This window comes from Sorex fumeus, unplaced genomic scaffold, assembly GCF_029834395.1.
Source record: "Sorex fumeus unplaced genomic scaffold, SorFum_2.1 ptg000024l, whole genome shotgun sequence".
Taxonomy (NCBI): Eukaryota; Metazoa; Chordata; class Mammalia; order Eulipotyphla; family Soricidae; genus Sorex; species Sorex fumeus.
Genome location: NW_026606081.1, coordinates 55,730,673 through 55,748,263, shown reverse-complemented (window position 1 = coordinate 55,748,263; position 17,591 = coordinate 55,730,673). Strand labels below are relative to the sequence as shown.

The window sequence follows — 17,591 nt, the reverse complement described above, 5'->3', positions numbered from 1 at the left end:
CTTGGTTACCAGGGAAAAAGTGAAAAAGTGATCTTTGTACAGCTGAGAAGGATGGGTCTCTGTGGAAATCCATTCTTGCTGGGTGGTAATTAATTGGTTGTTTTAGAGGTTTAAGGGCCCTCCCTGGAGTGACTCTGTCTTATGACCTGACACTTTCTAGCTTGCTCCAGTGGTTTGGGGTCACCTGGACCTGGACCAATCCAGTCTGGGGAGGTTTTTAAATCTTTCTCCATCCCCTATGGCCTCCCTATTTGCACCTCCAGGACCAAAATATTTCACAGATTCCTGCTTCATTTTCCATGGCCACAGCAGGACATTGGAACCCTAGTGACTACGGAACCCAGTTCATCCTCCTGGGTTCATGCGGGGCCTCCTAGGGAAGTGCATCGTGGGTTAGACTGGACGGAAGTATCCTGGGTCACCAGGGTCTCTTGGTCACCCCACACAAGGACATCTAAGGATCCAGAGAGATGCGTCTTTCTAGATAGAGATCTGAGCAGGAAGCTCCTTCAGTATCACCATTAAGAGCCAGTTCTAGGTGCCTGATTTTCTGGGGGCAAGTTCCAGAGACGCTGATGCTGGACGGTGGGCGCGTGGGCCTGCAGTTGGATGCACTAGCGCTCTTTGAACCCGTGTGGTTGCAGGTCCCTGGATTCCTGGGGCCAGGAAGCCCAGGGAGCTGGGTCCCTCCTGGAGACTTCCTGGGGTCTCCCGGGCCTGCTGTTCCCGCCCCTGGGACACTGATGCTCTTTCTGGGTTCCCTGGAGCGCGCGAGATCGCCTCCGTGGGAGGCCTTTCCCGGCCTTTCTTGTCCCCAAGCCTCACCGGGGCTGGCGGTGTCGCCAGTGGGCTGGGCGATGTCGCCCCAAAGCCCCAAGGACGCCAGCGCTGGCGTCTACGCCGCATCGCCGCACCCCGGCATCCCGCATCCCGGCATCCCTGTATCCCGGCATCCCTGTATCCCCGCATCCCCGCGGCGCCTTGTGCCCGCGCCCGCCGCTCGGAGGCGCCCCGTGGCCCGCGGCCTCACGCAACAATGCAGCGCGCGGGTGCTCCGGCGGCCTCATTTGCATCGCGCCGCGCCGGGCCAATGGGCTTCGCCGGCCTCGCGCGCCGGGCCAATGGGCTTCGCCGACCGCACCGCGCCGGGCCAATGGGCTTCGCCGGCCGCGCGCGCCGGGCCCTCTGCGTGCGCGGGTGCGCGGTGACAGCGGCGCTGGCCGGGGAGGCCGGCGCGTAGCCCAGCGGCGCGCGGGGACCGGCCGCGGCGGGCCCGGCCCCGGCCCAGCCCAGCAGCCCAGCGCGGGCGGGCGGCGGCTCCGCGATGTCGGTGGCGGGGCTGAAGAAGCAGTTCCACAAAGCCAGCCAGGTGCGCGCGGGCGCGGCGGGGCAGCGGGCCTGGGCAGGGCGCCTCCATCCACCCACGCACCCACCCACCCGCCAGTCCATCCGTCCGTCCATCCGTCTGTCCCCCCATCCGTCGGTCCGCCTGCTCCCTTCGTCCACCCGTCCGCCCCTCCATCCACCCGTCCGTCCCTCCATCCATCCGCCCGGCCCTCCATCCATCCGTCCGTCTCTCCATCCATCCACCCCCGCCCTCAGGACCGGTTCCCGCACAGATGCGCGGTTCCCTGCGCGCCCCCACCGGAATGGACCCAGCGGGTCCGCGCCCCGCGCACCCACAGCGAACTCGGCTGCTGCGCGCCCGGGGCCGCGGGTCTGCAGGGGAGACGCAGACTGAGGAGTAAACAGGCTGTGTCTGGCTTGCCTCTTGCGCACCGGGGGTCCTGGACCACCAGGCGGGGGCGTGCTGGAAAGCTTCCTGGAGAAAAGCATACACCTGGGAAGGTTGTGGTGTGAGGAGGGGGAATTAGGTTTGGGGGGTGAGAGGACTGTGGCCCAGAAAAGAGGAAGACATGAAGCACATATTAGGCATGAAGTGTGTGTGTGTGTGTGCTCATGTGAGTGGAAAGCATAAGACCTGCATGTCTGTGTGCCTGTGTGTGCGCATGCGTGTGGAAAGCATGAAACGTGTGCATAACCGTGTGTGAGATTCCAGGATTGCTTCCAGTCCTGCAGAACCACCTCACGCCCACACCAATGTCTCCCTCCCTCCCTCTCTCCCTCTCTTCCCGGCACCCCCACTTTTGCCAGAATCAAAGTAGCTCAATTTTGGATGTCTCCACCCCCCCACCCCCTGCTTTGAATGCAGCTGTGACATGAGACTTCCCTTGGTCCCTGGACAAGGATGATGGGCTTCGGGATCCTTCTCACCCCCCTTCCCGGAGGAAATGGGATAGAAGATTTGCAGAGAGAGGTGCTATTCCTGGTGGCAGAGAGCCAGGAAGTGGTGGCTGTTGCTGTGATAAGTCTGGTGTGTGAAAGGTCAGGTGTAGTTGGCTCCAGTCAGACCCTGGGGGCTCGGGGTGTCAGATGGGGCTCTGGATGTTTGGGATGTCCAGCCTTAATATGGGTTTGGGAATAGAAGAGCAAGTGGGAGGGAGAAAATGCCCTGGGCTTAATATGGACTTCTGGGGGAAAGGGATGACATAGTGAGGGACAATCTTTTGGGGGAGGTTCTCGGCAAAGGTTCTCAGAGCTGTGTGGGAGGCAAGCACATTGCCCAGGGGTCCTGTTTAACCTGGTGTTTTATAAATATCTTCTCAAGAAGTGGAACTTGGGGGATCCCAGGTGGGAAGAAGGGGGGGGAGAGTTCAGGAGAGAGTTGTGGAAACTCCAGGAGGAACAGCTGTCCGCTAAGAATGGGGGCACCCCTGCCCACCGCCTGGGTCAGAAGTGCTGAGTATAGCCTGTTTGGTGACAGAGATCACAGACGCACATTTCACTGGTGTACCAGCTGAGGAATGTGGTCCCCTACTTCCCGCAGGGATCACAGCTGGTGTCAGCCTTGGGGAACCTGCCTGGTTAGTCTTGTCAGAGCATCCTTGCATCTCTTCCCTGCAAAGCTTGTATCTGTGCCCTCTCGATCTGTGCCCACTCAGCTTCTTAGAAACTTCACACGGCATTATGTGAACCAGATGGTACCCTTTGGAGTTGCTAGACATGCATATTTTATTTTAAAGAAATAGGGCATGTTCACTTTCCTTGTGGAGCTTGGGAGAGTCCTGAGGAAGGGAACATTAGCAGAAATTTCTACCCCCCACCCTCCATCCATGCAAACCCTTTTGGAGCCAGACTTCCAGTGTGGACTGTGACATCAGAGGTGCACAGCAAAGGTGCAGGCGCTGCTGAGTTTGTTTCATTTAGTCCCCACGGTGTAAAAAGCCTCAAAGGCTCAAGTGGATAAAATCAAACCCCCAAGAGACCTATTCTCTGATGAGGAGATGATTTTCCTGGCTTTGGAGGCCCTGTGGAGCTTGCAAGTGAGTGGGTGGTCCTCGGGTGGGGTTGCAGGGCTAGAGGCAGGACAGAGAGGGATCCCCAGTTCCCTGTATGCCATGGGACTGGCCCAGTCTCTGCATGAGGCAAAACTGCCTCCCCAAACCTGCACCAGGGTGGGAGGAGGTGGAATGAGACCCCAACAGGTCAGTAGGTATAGTCATGGCCTTATAGCTAGCAGGCATGGTCATGAAGCCACAGCTCAGCAGGTCCACACATGTCTTAGAGGGTGTGCCCATACAGCCATGGCTAAGTGAGATCCAGGTGTTGTCTCAGGTCTGAGAAGCCTGTCCTGTCAGCCTCAGTCTCCCCAGGGCTAGGTGAGGGGGCCCAGGGCTTCGAAGAGGGGAGCTGGAGGCAGGGAAGTGGGATGCTTGTGCCTGTTCATGTGTGTGCCGTCACCCCCGTCTCCACCTCGGTACAGCCATTCCGTCAGGCGGCTGCGCCTGGAGCCGAAGGCCTCCTTCCATATAGAATTGCAGAATAGCTTCACATATGAATAAAACGGCTTTGTTCATGGAGGAGAGAAGCGCCTCCTTGTTCTTTGGCCATGTGAATTTTAAATTAAGCGGTGGCCCGAGAGAGTGCATCTCTCAGGGAGAAACTTTGCTATCTGGCCAATGGTTTGAGCTGTTGCTGGTCTGCTGGCCAGCACCGCCAGGGCCCTGCCACTCGGTGATGAAGCAAGAGACGCCGGGGGGTACCAATACCAGCACCACACAGCCTGTCATATAGTTCTTACCATACTCATTTTCCTCTTTGGATGGGGAGGATGTAGGTTACATGTGGCAGTGCTCAGGGCTTACTCCTGACTCTGTGCTCAAGTGCCAGGGATCAAACCCAGATCGGCCACAGGCGCAGCAAGCACCTTACCTGTGATACCATCTCTCCAGCCCTGGTTTTATGAGTTCTGTTTCGATTCTTCTGTCCCTTCTAGGACTTGAAACTGTTTACAAGAAATTTTTGAAACTGGAATGTCTACCAGAAACATGGGTCATGATCAGGGAAAATAGAAATAGGTCATAAAGTGAAGGCTGGAGGTCTGTGAGGGTTTATGTACATGAGAATATAGATGGCAGCTGCAGAAGCTGCAGAACTTCTGGGCCCGTGAGGGTCTGTAACCTTCTGGCTGACTCGAGGCTGGAGTGCAGTCCCCGAGTCTGGCTGTGCACGCACAAACCACCCATGGAATCTCTGTATTTGTCTCTGTAGCTGTTCAGTGAGAAGATAACCGGCATCGAAGGAACCAAACTAGATGATGAATTTCTTGACATGGAAAGGGTAAGAATGTATTTCTGTGTCAGTTTTTATGGCAAAGCTATGAAAATGTGGGGAGCAAGTATAGTCCCTTGGAGGGTTCCCATCTCTAGACCTTACCCAGATCCTGAACTGTAGCACCACCGTGGCCCAGCTGACCATCACCCTGCCCCTAGATAGATGACTTTTTATTGCATAAAATATTATTGACACCCTTGACTAGATTGTGTTCTTCAAATTGAGAATCTGGTTCTGGATGTTTTGTAATTAAAGAATATATAAAATCGTAGCACTGTAGCACTGTCCTCCCGTTGTTCATCGATTTGCTCGAGCGGGCCCAGTAATGTCATAAGAGAATTTCTTCTGTCTAAACCTGTGAGATGGGGCTGAATCTTAAATACATTTAGTGAAAGAATAATCCTGGTGGAAAAGGAAGAACTTGTTCAAGTGAGGAATCTGGGAGAAGAGCAAGTGAAATCCCAAGGTAGGAGTAGGGAATCAATACAGATACAGGAAAGTTTAATAAAATAAAAGATAATGAAAAGCAGAATGAAATAAAACCAAGACAATTGTTTCTTTGTAAGTTTCCCTCTACCACAGTTAACATAGAGAAAGAGAGACAGGCAGACAGACAAAGAAATACTCAGAGAGTGACAGAGATTGAGAAAGAGAGACAGAGACACAGAGAGAGACACAGAGAGTGAGAGACAGAGAGAGAGAGAAGGGGGGGATCTGTTGGGTCTTATGAGAGGATTGAAGCTCAGCAACCAGGTTCCCTGTGTCGGTGTGAAAGAACCACACTTGGCTTTTGACTGCTGTTACAGGGGCTCAGGCTTTGGGGGCTCAGGGACATGTGCCAGCATTAGGGGGAAGCACAGTTTCATCAGTGAACACAGCAACCTTGTAATAGGTTGACAACATAACAGCTTTCCTTCCTCTTTCTTCTTTTCCTCTGATGGTTTGCTAAGAAGTGTGCATTGCATTTGTTGACAGAAACATTCATACATACACCCCTCCACATATGTACTCACCCATACTCCCTCATACACACATATGCACCCACCCGCACATATATACTCACACACACATATATACACATACACTTACCTATACACACTCATACTCATACATGTACACACACTTACACATTCACACATGTACACACTAGTATACATAACTCACCCCACACACTCACATGCACACACACACTTACACATGCACACACACATTCACACTTATATACATAACTTGCCCCCACACACTCACTCATACTCATACATGTGCATACATATCCACTCACATTCACTTACAAATGCACAGCAGGAATGGAAGGTTTGGGGTTTGAACCACACGAGTTGTGTAGTCTGCCATATACTAAAACTGCCTGCCTGGGGCCTGTGCTTCCACTTTAATTTGGAAAGGGGATCCCGAGCTGTCACAGGACCTGGAAGGTTGTGAGTGTCCCTCTCTTGGACATTTTACCCTCCAGAGATCTAGAAGGGTCTAAAGAGGCCAGCAGCCTCCTCTGGTCCTCAACCTTCAGAGGTGATGACTGTGAGCAGGAGAGGCCAAGACTGATCTAGGATTTGAGTGGTTCAGTGGTCCAGCATCTTGGAATGAAGTGTCTGGGTTCTCTGAATAGCACCTTCATGTGCAGCTTGATGGGGAAATTAGTCGAGTTCTACTCGGATAGGGGGTGATGTTCCCAAATAAAAAGTGGTAACCCCCATACAGAGAAATTCCTTCATGTTATCACCATTCTAGCAGTGCTAGCAGTCTGGAATTAGGAAGACTGTTTCTGCAAACTCGCAGCATTTGTGACTGCTTGACATTCCTACGTGTTTCTCTTTAAGAAAATAGATGTCACCAATAAAGCTGTCACAGAACTGATTTCAAAAGCCACAGAATATCTCCAGCCAAATCCAGGTAAAGTCACAGAATGTCCCTTAAAACCATGCTCACTGTCTGCCAGACACCCTAAGTTTACGTGGTTGGGCTCAGCTCCATTTAGAGACTTCGACCTCGGGGAGGGGCAGGGGTGGGGGGCCAAGATTCGGAAATTTTCTTGGCCTTGCCTGGGGCTTCTGACCTGGCTGAGGATATGCCAGTGTTCCTCGCTCAGCCTTGCCCTTGCTCTCTGCTTACTGTAAAGTTTTTGCTCCACGTGTGAGCCTGGAAGGGCTTTCACCCAGCCCAAGGGGTGCTGAGGATGTGGAGGGAAAGGAAGTCAAACAAAGCAGAGGCCTGTTCCAACCCCTTAAGCAGGGTCCCCCATGAGTGGTCCTGCCTTGTACACTGATTAGCACCAGAGGGCGCCCGAGCCTGATGCTGGTTGGCGTCTGAGTCAGCCTTTGCTCTCAGAATTTTTGATCTGCCTATTGTCACCGTCACCCTGCAAATGTCCAGAGCTAAAACCCCAAACTGAGACTCTCCTGAGAGAGCACAAGTTTGGGCGAGAGCACTGCAGAGTAGGGCAGAAGAGTCCATAGGAATAAAGAGCTCTGGCTCACTCTTCAAGCCCGTGGTCGCCCTCGGACACAGATCTCACTGCTTGTCTGCTTTGTCTGCTTGTTTATTTCCACTCTGGAGAAGCCTGTGTTCTCTCTTGAACATGGACTTCTCCCTTCACATCTTTCAAATAAGTCTCAATAAAAACTTTTTTTTTTAAATGAGAGTTTTGGGGTTGGAGGATTTCGGGCTGGTGTGCCTCCTCCCCAATATGGTTTTGTGTCTTTTGTTGTTCACTTGGTTTTGGGGACCTCACCTGGCAGTGTTCAGGGATCATTCCTGGTGGTGCACAGGGATCCGTATAGCATGCCAGAGATCGAACCTCGGTCAGCCATGTGCCTTAGACAGTCCAATGGGGAAAGCACTTTTCTGCTCCATGGGCCCAGGGAGGTGGCTTTATTGTGGGTCTCCTGTGGATCCCTAGAGTGGGTGAACTTGGAGAATGTGGGTAGCTTTCCTGCTGGGAGTCGGGGGTGCTGAGGAGGGCCCTGTTCAGGGGGCACCTGCCATCCTGGAGCTCACGACTGTCTTTTCCGGCCCCTTGTCCTGCCCCACTGGGCCACTGAATAATCTTTCCCTTAGTCCTGACACCCTGTCTGGGGTTGCTGGTGGTGGGCCTGGGCAAGAGGATTCCCAAATGTGCCATCCTATCCATTCCATCGTGATACCCCAGTGCCTGGTGGCACCATCCTGAGGGAGGGCTGGAACCTGGGGCCAGAGCTCAAGTGGTGGGGCCCAGGCTGGCATGTGCGAGACCCTGCGTTTGATCCCGGCACCACATGTGTGACCTGGAAGGCCCTCTGACACTGCAGGGCCCAGGCCCCAAACTGTCATGTCTGTGTAATGTCAGACTGTGTCACGGAAGGGGCCCCTGAGGCAGTCCAGGGCCAGAGACAGTGCAGGGGTGAAGGTGGCACCTCACACACGCAGCCCAGGTTCAATACCTGGCACCGCCTCGGGTAGGGGGACCCACATTTGCCAGGCGTGCAGGCTTCCGAGTGTTCGTGTCCTTAGCTTACAGAGCAAAGCTGGGTATGCTCAGCACCGTGTCGAAGTTCCGAGGCCAGGTGAAGAGCACCGGCTACCCGCAGACCGAGGGGCTCCTGGGCGACTGTATGCTCAAATATGGCCACGAGCTCGGGGACGACTCCTCCTTTGGTGAGTGCCCAGGGATGGAAGCGGAAGTGAGGCATCCTTTTTAGAGGAAGATCAAATAATTCCCTCTACACTAGTGTTACCCCCTAGACTCCACCCTTCATGGAGGGCCCTGCAGGAGTCCTGGGTGTAGGGGGTGGGAGGCTGTCCCTGTGGGTTGGTGTGAATCACCAGGATAGAACTGCCCATGGCCTGTTTCACAAAACTTGCCCCTCTGTGATATGTGGCCATATGGTCTCTCCATGACACATGGCCCTCTGTGACACATAGCTGTGTGGCCCCACTGTGGCATATGGCTGTGTGATTCCTCCATACTTGTGATTGTGTAGCTACTCATGACTCGTGGCTGTGTGGCCCCTTCCCTACACATGGCTCCAGGACCCCTCTATGACCCGTGGCCTTGTGGGCCCTCTATGACTTATGGCTAGGTGATTGTGCATCAGGAAATGGCTTGTGCAACCCTGCAGGAATGATTCTGTTAGCCATGGGGGTGACTGTGTGGTCTTTGGGGTACCTTGAGAAATTGGAGTAGAAATGTCTCTGCCAGGACTACATTTACTGGCCCCTGGAGTAGCCTGCTCTTACTGGTGCTTTTCTCTGGCCACTCTGTCAGGCTCCCTTTGACGCCTGCAGGGAGGGATCTAATGGCCAGCTAAGGGGTTTGGGCGTGGCCTGCACAGATGTGGTGGCTGCTGGCTGAGAAGAGGTTTTGTTCCCTAACTTTGCTGCAATCCTTACTGGTTACTGCTCAGCTCCTGACACATGTCCTTCTGTTGTTTACTCTGTTGTTTACAAACAACAGTTCTTCTGTTTACAAAGAGGGGTGTTGTTTTCCCCTCTCCGAGAGGCTCCGTGCCTGGCCCCCGCCTCGGGAAAAGAGCTTTACCTCCATCTGGTAGTGGCTTGGACCTCTGTGTACCCTGGCTGCCTTTTCTTTGAGTCCAAAAGTGCAGAACCCGGAGATGCAGGTGGAAGCTGACATTCCTCTAGGCTTTTGACAAAGGGAGTGAGGAGTAGAAAGTTTTGGAGTGAGGGGCCTGCCTTCCTCCACAAAATGCAACGTTTTTTTTAAGAATCCAGGAATGGTCTTTGTTAACTGAGTGCTCTTGGATCAGGAACCCTTTTCATTCCCATTTTCTGTTTAAGGCAACGCCTTGATAGATGTTGGGGAATCTCTGAAGCTCATGGCTGATGTGAAGGACTCTCTAGATATCACCGTAAAGCAAACGTTTATTGATCCACTTCAGTTACTGCAGGACAAAGATTTAAAAGAGATTGGGGTAAGCCCTTACCACTGCCTGCCTCTCCTTATGGTGACGTCAGTATTTAAGACCACTGGACTATGTCATGCAGATGTGGGGAAAGCTTGGTCCTGTGGGGCCCCGGCTTACTGGGAAGGAGACACAGGAGCAGTTCTTCTGATATGTTATTAGTTATGAATTCAGTTCTGTTCTCCCTGAAGCCAGCCAGAAGCCAAACGTGCACTTGATCTGGCCAGTGGGGTAGCTAGCAGCAAAAACAAATGTGGATCCTGGTGATGAATGTGAGAAATGTCTGAAATCCCTCCATTTTTTTATTCACATGCATTTATTTCTACATATCGTTGTGCCTCAGTTGTTGTTGGGCACAGGCTACCAGCCTGTATATGTAAACTGTGTCTGCATGCAGCTTAGTAAATCCATCTCTGCCACCCACCCACTAGCCACTTGTCTGTCCATCTACCTATGTCATCATCATCTACTTGGATGTCCAGCCACCAACATACCCACCTGCTTATCCGTTCATCTACGAGCCATCCATACACACCCACATATGTATCCAAACACCTACCAATCCATGCACTTTTATACTTCAACATCCATCTACCTATTCATCCATCACATTCATCCATTCTTCCATTCATCTGTCCATACATCTGTCCTTCTGCCCACCCAGTCACCTGTCCAACCATCCATCTACTACCAACCTATTTATCCACCCATCAATCCATCCATCCATACACCCATCCATACACCCATACATACATACATACACCCATCCATCCACCTACCCATATACCCATCCATCTATCCATCCATCCATCCATCCGTTCTCCCACCCAGCCACCCATCCATCCATCCATCCATCCATCCAGTCATACCCCCATCCATCCACCTACCCATATACCCATCCATCTATCCATCCATCCACCCATCCGTTCTCCCACCCAGACACCCATCCATCCATCCATCCATCCATCCATCCATCCATCCATCCACCCACCCACCCATCCACCCATTCGTTCTCCCACCCAGACACCCACCCAGACACCCATCCATCCATCCATCCATCCATCCATCCATCCATCCATCCACCCATCCATTCAGCCACCCAGACACCCATCCATCTACCCACCCATACACCCATCCATCCATCCATCCATCCATTTACCTACCCAGACACCCATCCATCCATCCACCCATTCATCCACTCACCCACACCCATCCATCCATCTGTTCATCCATCCACCCACCCATCCATCCAACCACCTATTCATTCTCCCACCTAGAACCCATCCATCCATCCATCCACCCATCCATTCACCCACCCATACACCCATACATCTATCCACCCATCTGTCCATCCACCCTTCCACTTGTCCATCTATCACCCACCTGTCCATACATCATACACTTGTCTATCATCTACCAATCCACCCACCCATACACTCATCCACCCATCTATACCCCACCCATCCATCCACTCACCCTTCCTCCCATTCATCCATCCATCCACCCATCCCATGATATTCCTTGAGGATTGGCAGTGAAGGGAACTTGTAACAAATGGCAAGATACCAAAGCCATGTGAAATGGACACCTGTCCACTACGGTTTAAACTGTGAGGAAGCATTGGTTGTTTGTATGGAAGCAGGATTCTCGGTGTTTTTCCAGTGTGACACTCTGTCATTTTTTAGCACCACCTGAGAAAGCTGGAAGGCCGCCGCCTGGATTATGATTATAAAAAGAAGCGGGTAGGTAAGATACCAGATGAAGAAATCAGACAAGCGGTAGAAAAATTTGAAGAGTCAAAGGAGTTGGCCGAAAGAAGCATGTTTAATTTTTTAGAAAACGATGTAAGTATTTTGATCCCACGGAGATCTTAATGTGAATAAAAACTTTGACTCCCTGACTAGGAATTCCTTCTTGGGAAGCGCTTGAGCCACAGTGACTGGAGTTTCCAGAACTTCCTGTAGTCAGTGTTTCCTGCCCTAGGGATGGCCTCATGCTAGGCAGATTCTGGGAAGGGCGACAGGATCCAGGGGGTTCTTCAGAGCTGCTTGTGTCCGGGGGCGTGGGGGGGTTGTAGAGGTAGGGAAAAGGGGGGAGTCTTAGGGAAATGATGGCAGCTGAGGCCTTGGAGTAGGAAGTCAGTGTCCATGATGCAGAAGACGAAGGCCTGTGGCCATTTGTGTTTCCATCAGGAGTGTGGAAAACGCTAAGCCTGTGTCTTGGTGTTTGAGCCTCCTGCCTTGGCTGCAAGACCTCACTCTGACGAGGAGGCTTGGACTCAGACATGGCCTCAGAAAGGCCAGTCGTGCTGGGGTCTCTGCTACTAGCCTGTGTTTTCTTTGTCCGAGGGGAGTCAGATTCTGGGGTGCTGCAGGGAAAGAGCCTCCCTTTGGGCCCTGGGAAGGCTGAAGGCATCTCTTCTGTTTCAGGAATGAGCAGTCTTAGGCATATCCCACAGCTCGTGTGCAAGAGCCGACCACCCTGGGGGGGCCCTCCCTGCCCCACCTTCCCTGGTGCTGCTGCCAGCACTGACACTGCTCTTGCCCTGCTCCCATGATGGACCCATTTTCGTCTGTGCCACAGGTAGAACAAGTCAGCCAGCTGGCCGTGTTCATCGAGGCCGCACTCGACTACCATAGGCAGACGTCCGAGGTGCTGCAGGAGCTCCAGGACAAGCTGCAGCTCCGGTGAGCCCCGCGTCCGCCTTTGCCTCACCCCTGCCGCCCCTGCCTCTCCCCCTTCTCTTCTGAAATTTCTCAAGCTGGCTCTTGTGACTGGGCAGGAGTGCACTATAAAACGTAAAGACATGGCTTTGGTCGACGGAGCAGACCCGGGACCTGGCAGTGTCTCCTCTGCTGTGATTAGTCTTCAGGGTTCCCCAGCGGAGATGCTCCCTCCCTGGAGAAGCAGCAGGACTTCCCATTTGCAGACTTGGACTGATAAAGGAGTGTACCCGCCCAACCTCTAGCATGAGGAGGGGTACAAGGATGTTCGGGAAGTGAGCCAGGATCTAGACACGTTGTGGGGGGCGTGTTCCTCCTCCTCTGGGGAGTCCTGATGTGGCCTCAGATTCTGCATGAGGAGGGGAGGAGGGAGATGCAGACATGTCCAAGATCTGGTGCCCTCCTGCCTTGTGCTGATGACTAGGAGAGGCACCAGTTGTCGGAGAGCAGGAGCCCACTGGTTCCCTGCACCTGCCCTGCCCAGACAGCTCCTCCTGCATGTGGAGCCCCAGGTGCTGGACCATCACCTTATCCTGACCAGTTCTCTCTCCTGCAGGATACTGGCCGCCTCGAATGTGCCCCGTCGGGAGTACAAGCCCCAGCCCATCAAGAGGACATTGAGTGAGCTCAATGGGCTTCCCATGTCATCCTCTACCAAGACCACAGGTGAGACAGAGCCCCTCCTGCCCTCTGGCCCTGGGCTGTGCCTCCCTCTCCCCCACCAGCACCCTCTTCCCTGTGGCCTGCTTTATGTACCCATGGTCCGTGCTGGAAATGGAACTGTGGAAGAATCCCCCCCAACTGCTCCTCGGCCATTCCTGCTGCTTGTGTGTGAAACCATATGGGACAAGGCGGAAATTCTGCCTTGAGATTTGGCTCCTTCAGAAGGTCTCACTGTCTCCCCTGGTTTCCCGGTGGTGGAACTAACTGGTGTGGTGGTATCCTGAGTCCCTTTGTTGGGATATGCCCCCTCTGGCTGGTCTAGCCCCAGGAGGTAGCTGCTTGCAGGACAGTCATCAGAGGTACAGGATCTACACACAGTGCTTGGGACAGTGGCTCTGACCTCATACCTGGCTCCCCATGGCTGTAAGCCCAGTGGGGCCTTCCCTGTTTCTGGGGCCCCGTCCACAGACAGGGCCTCTGGGTGTGTGTAAGGAAGTGTGGGTTCTGGGTTGATGCCCTGTGAGTCCATGGCCTGGTCTCAGTCCTTTCAAGCCGGCAGTCAGGGGAAACGACGCCCCAGTGGGTGTGAATGGCTCGCACAGCTTGTTTAAAAAGTCCAGGAAAAATGTCAAGCATTTCACTAACAATTTAAAGCAAAGATCTCTGGCTGCTGCCAGCGACAGATTCCAAGAACATTTTCCTCATCATTTCTTGTCCCGAAAGGAAGCAAACAGGGGAGATGAGGGAGGTGGGTCTGAGGCTGAGGGCCCAGTGGGAAGAGCTGGAACATGCATAGCAGGCCTCCTTGGTCCTGGATGGAACGCCAGGGACCGGGGCCAGGGCTGGAGAGTTGTGCCTTGAGATGATGGCTGTGCACAGCTCTGAGGGTCAGTCCTGGCTGGAACCATGGCCACCTGGCCTAGCGCCGAGTGGGGGCTGCCTTGCCTGAGCCCATGTCCCTGGAGAGCAGAGGCAGCCAGGAACGTCCTTGGACCAAGAGCCTGCATGGGCAGTTCCCAGAAGAAAGAGTAGAGCAGTTTGTGGTCCACGAGCACAGACCTTCCGGTGAGTCCGACACTGGCACACAGCAGACACTGCCTTGCTCACACCGCCTGGCGTTGGCAGACCTGTTCCCACTGGGCATCTCAGGGAGGACGCTTCTTTGTATCATCCCTGCCAAGGGCAGCTTTGCAGGGTGAGGCTGAGGTCAGTTGCTGAAGCCATGTCGCCCCTGGATGTGGTCAGGCTGTAGGCTTTGCCCTGGACTCCACACCCCTCCTGTGCAAGAGGCTTATGCTGCCTCCTGCTGCTGTGGTGTCTGAGCTGACTGTCTTGGCTGATTCGCACACATGCCTTTACCTGGATGGAGAGTGTGGCATTTGGAGTGGATGAGCACAGGACAAGCAGAAACCCACACATTTGAGCCTGCATTTCTGGTGGGCATGCAAGCAGTGATGGGGGCTCCCTTAGTGGTCTGCCACCTCCTTCCTTCCTGCTCCTTGGCACCCAGCCAGCCTCACCTGCACTCTTTCGAGAAAGGAACCTCGAGGACTCCCAGAGGAGACTCCCAGTGCCCCTAGGTGCCAGTACCTGAGTGTGGAGTGGCCCAGTTCAGGCTGTGTTTCCAAAGCTTCTGGACTGACTGGACTCAGTGATGAAATGAAGTGATTGAATGTGGCCCATGGCAGGTTGTCTCTCAGCCACTGCGGCACACTCGTCCCTCAAAGACACAGGCACAGGTGGTATGTGTCCCATCTCCTGCACATAGAACTATTGTTTTCTGAGAAGAGCCTTGAAGCATGCATGTTGATGGTGGGTGTGGGTCGGCAGGGAAGGGTCCTTCCCAACTTCCCAGTGGAGTGAGCTTTCAAGGGTGCAGGGAATGGACTCCAGTAACTGCTCTGAAAAGCTGCAAGAGGGGACTTTCTTGGTTGGTCTCCATGGGGCCAGAGCACGGAGATCTCAGCTCTGCAGTTTGGAATGTTGACACATGCTCCACCATGGAGGTGTTGCGTCTTGGTGCTGACTGCGTTGTGCCTCGATGCTGCTGAACCATTGCATGTTCCAGGACAGAGACCCAAGTCCTTGTTTCTGGGGATAGTGCCTGGGACATCCCACAATTGTTCTTGGAGTGTGACCTCTGGTGCCCCAGCAGGAAGCCCAGAGGGAGTGTCAGGGCAGACTGGTGCTGAGAGCCTCAAGTGAGCATGAATGAGCTCACACCCAGCAGAAGTCACCAGAGATGGAATTAACTCCAGTGCGAGTTACCTGGCGGTGGGGGTCACCTGCAGCCTTCCTCTTTGAACACCCCTGAACCTCAGGCTCCTCCCCAGGAGGGAGCCTTGGGGCCTGTCCTTGGCCCATGTGGCCCCGTGGCCTTTTGGCGGGGCCTGGTTAACGCTGCCCCTTGATTGATCCCCAGCCTACAGCAGACTACAGGCCTCAGACTAGGAGGCCAGGAGCCGGCCTCGCCCGCAGGGAGGCAGAATCCAGCTAGACAGCAGGAGCGAACGCACGGGCGCAGCTGGGGAGTGTAGGGAGACGAGACCGTCCACAGGTCAGTGCCCCTGGGATTCAGAGCTGGGACCCCAAGATGCGTGGACGCAACTCCCTGCCCCGCAGGGGCCTCTCCAGCTCCCCCCAACCCCAGGACTCAGTGTGTGTATTGCTGGGGAGGGAGGTATTTCCGAAGGATGCTCTGATCGAATGCTTCCAAGGACCAAGATCCCCATGTTGGAGCCTGCAGAGAGGGAGGCTCCCTGGGGGTTTAGCATCAGCTTATCTGCCCTGATGAGCTCCGGGGCTACCCCACTGACCACCTTCCCCCAGGGTTGGACATACCCCTCTCCTGTTCCCCTCCCCTATCCCCCGCCCCCCAAACCCACTCTGGGCTCCAGAGCCTGTGCATCAATCACCCATTCGTTTTGGATATTTAATTTTTTTTGCTGAGCTTTGAAGCAGGAGCTCAGGGCAGCAAAGCCTGGGGTTCGGGCATGGTAAAGGGAACTCAGGAGTGGGGGTTAGCCCCCAGAGGGAGTCGCACCCTGTGCAGGACCCTGGGCGCCTCAACCCTGTATCACCCTATTTCTTGACTGACACTAGCTCAGATATTAGGGGCCTCCACCCTGAGCTGGCAGGCTTCACGGCATGCACAGGCTCACCTAGATGGACTGTGAGTCTTGGTATTGTTGCTTGATTGCTCTGAACCATGTCCTCTGCCTCAGTTTCCCCAGCCATCAGTAGGAAGGAACGATGACATTTAGCCACTCCCCTGAAGATGACAGAAGTGAGGGAATGCAGACTTGGGAGGAGGGAGGTTCATCGTGGAAGGAGACTCCCAGAGGCTTGGCTCTCAAATGGGTGCTGAGATGTGGGTACAGGGTCTGGACTGGTTCAGAAATGTTTCTTTTTGCTGGTGCCACAAGTGGCCGGGTATCGGAAGCCTCATGGAAAGGGTCTAGGATTGTGGTACAGGAAGATGCGTCCCCAAGAGGGCGGCTGTGACCCCAGGGGAAATTCCTTTGGTGCACCTGGAAATGGAACTTTTTTAAGGAAGATATAGGAAGTTCCCACCCCCATTCCACTTGCCCCTGAGGCAGCTGCTGCTGAGCTGGATCCTTGTAGCACCCCCCATCCCCCACCCCAGGGGTAAACTCCAATTTAGGCAGCACTGAGAAAAAACAGCCTCAGTTTTCCCATGCCTCAGCCTACGACAGACAGCCGTAGTGTCACGAGTTCTCTGGGTCCCCACCTCCTGCCACCCTGCTCATCTTTCCTGTTCACTGTCTCAGTGTCACTGTGAAAAATAGCAATTTAGAGATGTTATCCTGACACCTTCCTCTTGGTTCAGTAGGTCCCGCGGGGCCTTCCAGGGGTCACCCCCCCCGGAAAGACACCCCTACCCACAGGACTGCAGTGCCCACTTGGTACCCACCTGCTCACTGCTCACCTGACCCCTTTCTCAGTGTGCCCGCACTCTGTCTGTGAGCACAAACGGGGCTGGGATTGAGCTCATGACTCCTCATTTGGGGGCTCCAGGCAGAGCTGAGTAGGGACAGGGTGGGGAGGGCAGAGCCCTCATGCAGGCAGCTGCCCTATGCTGTCTCCCCCTGTCCCCCACTGCCCATGTCTCTGCTCCTTGGCTCACTGTCCCTGTGGTCTCTGTCTCCATGTGACCTGGCAGGTTCGAGCGCTGCCCCGGACCAACCCTGCTGTCGGGGCCTCTATGACTTCGAGCCCGAGAACCAAGGCGAGCTGGGCTTCAAGGAAGGGGATGTGATCACCCTGACCAGTCAGATCGATGAGAACTGGTATGAGGGCGTCATCCGAGGGGAGTCCGGCTTCTTCCCCATTAACTATGTGCAAGTGATTGTGCCTTTACCTCAGTAAACAAACCTGTGACTCAGCCCACGCCTCCTGATGCCGTGAGTCCCTTTGCTCTGTCCCCATGCCTCTGCATCCCTGCGCCCCTGCTCTCCGCCCGCCGTGACGTTTTGTAAGTGCTCTCTCTTTATAACGGATTTTGTATCCACTTACTTTGTATACATGATCTTCCTGTAATAGCCACCTCAAAGTAGAGTTTTCTGTGTTCTGCTGGCTGTTCAGCACATCCTCG

The 17,591-nt window shown here is 54.2% G+C and overlaps 1 protein-coding gene across 2 annotated transcripts; it reads left to right on the top strand.

The window, feature by feature from the left end:
- Positions 1-1,210: 1,210 nt before the first annotated feature.
- Positions 1,211-17,591, top strand: SH3GL3 (SH3 domain containing GRB2 like 3, endophilin A3). 2 transcript variants are annotated; one of them, XM_056114002.1, is made up of 9 exons: positions 1,211-1,369; positions 4,612-4,680; positions 6,510-6,582; positions 8,179-8,322; positions 9,466-9,599; positions 11,276-11,434; positions 12,174-12,277; positions 12,870-12,979; positions 17,160-17,591. In XM_056114002.1, exons 1-9 carry the CDS (start codon positions 1,325-1,327, stop codon positions 17,363-17,365), a joined length of 1,044 nt encoding a protein of 347 aa, XP_055969977.1. In that variant the 5' UTR covers positions 1,211-1,324; the 3' UTR covers positions 17,366-17,591. The 2 variants fall into 2 exon arrangements, with proteins under 2 accessions (XP_055969977.1, XP_055969978.1); XM_056114003.1 differs by lacking the exons at positions 1,211-1,369; positions 6,510-6,582.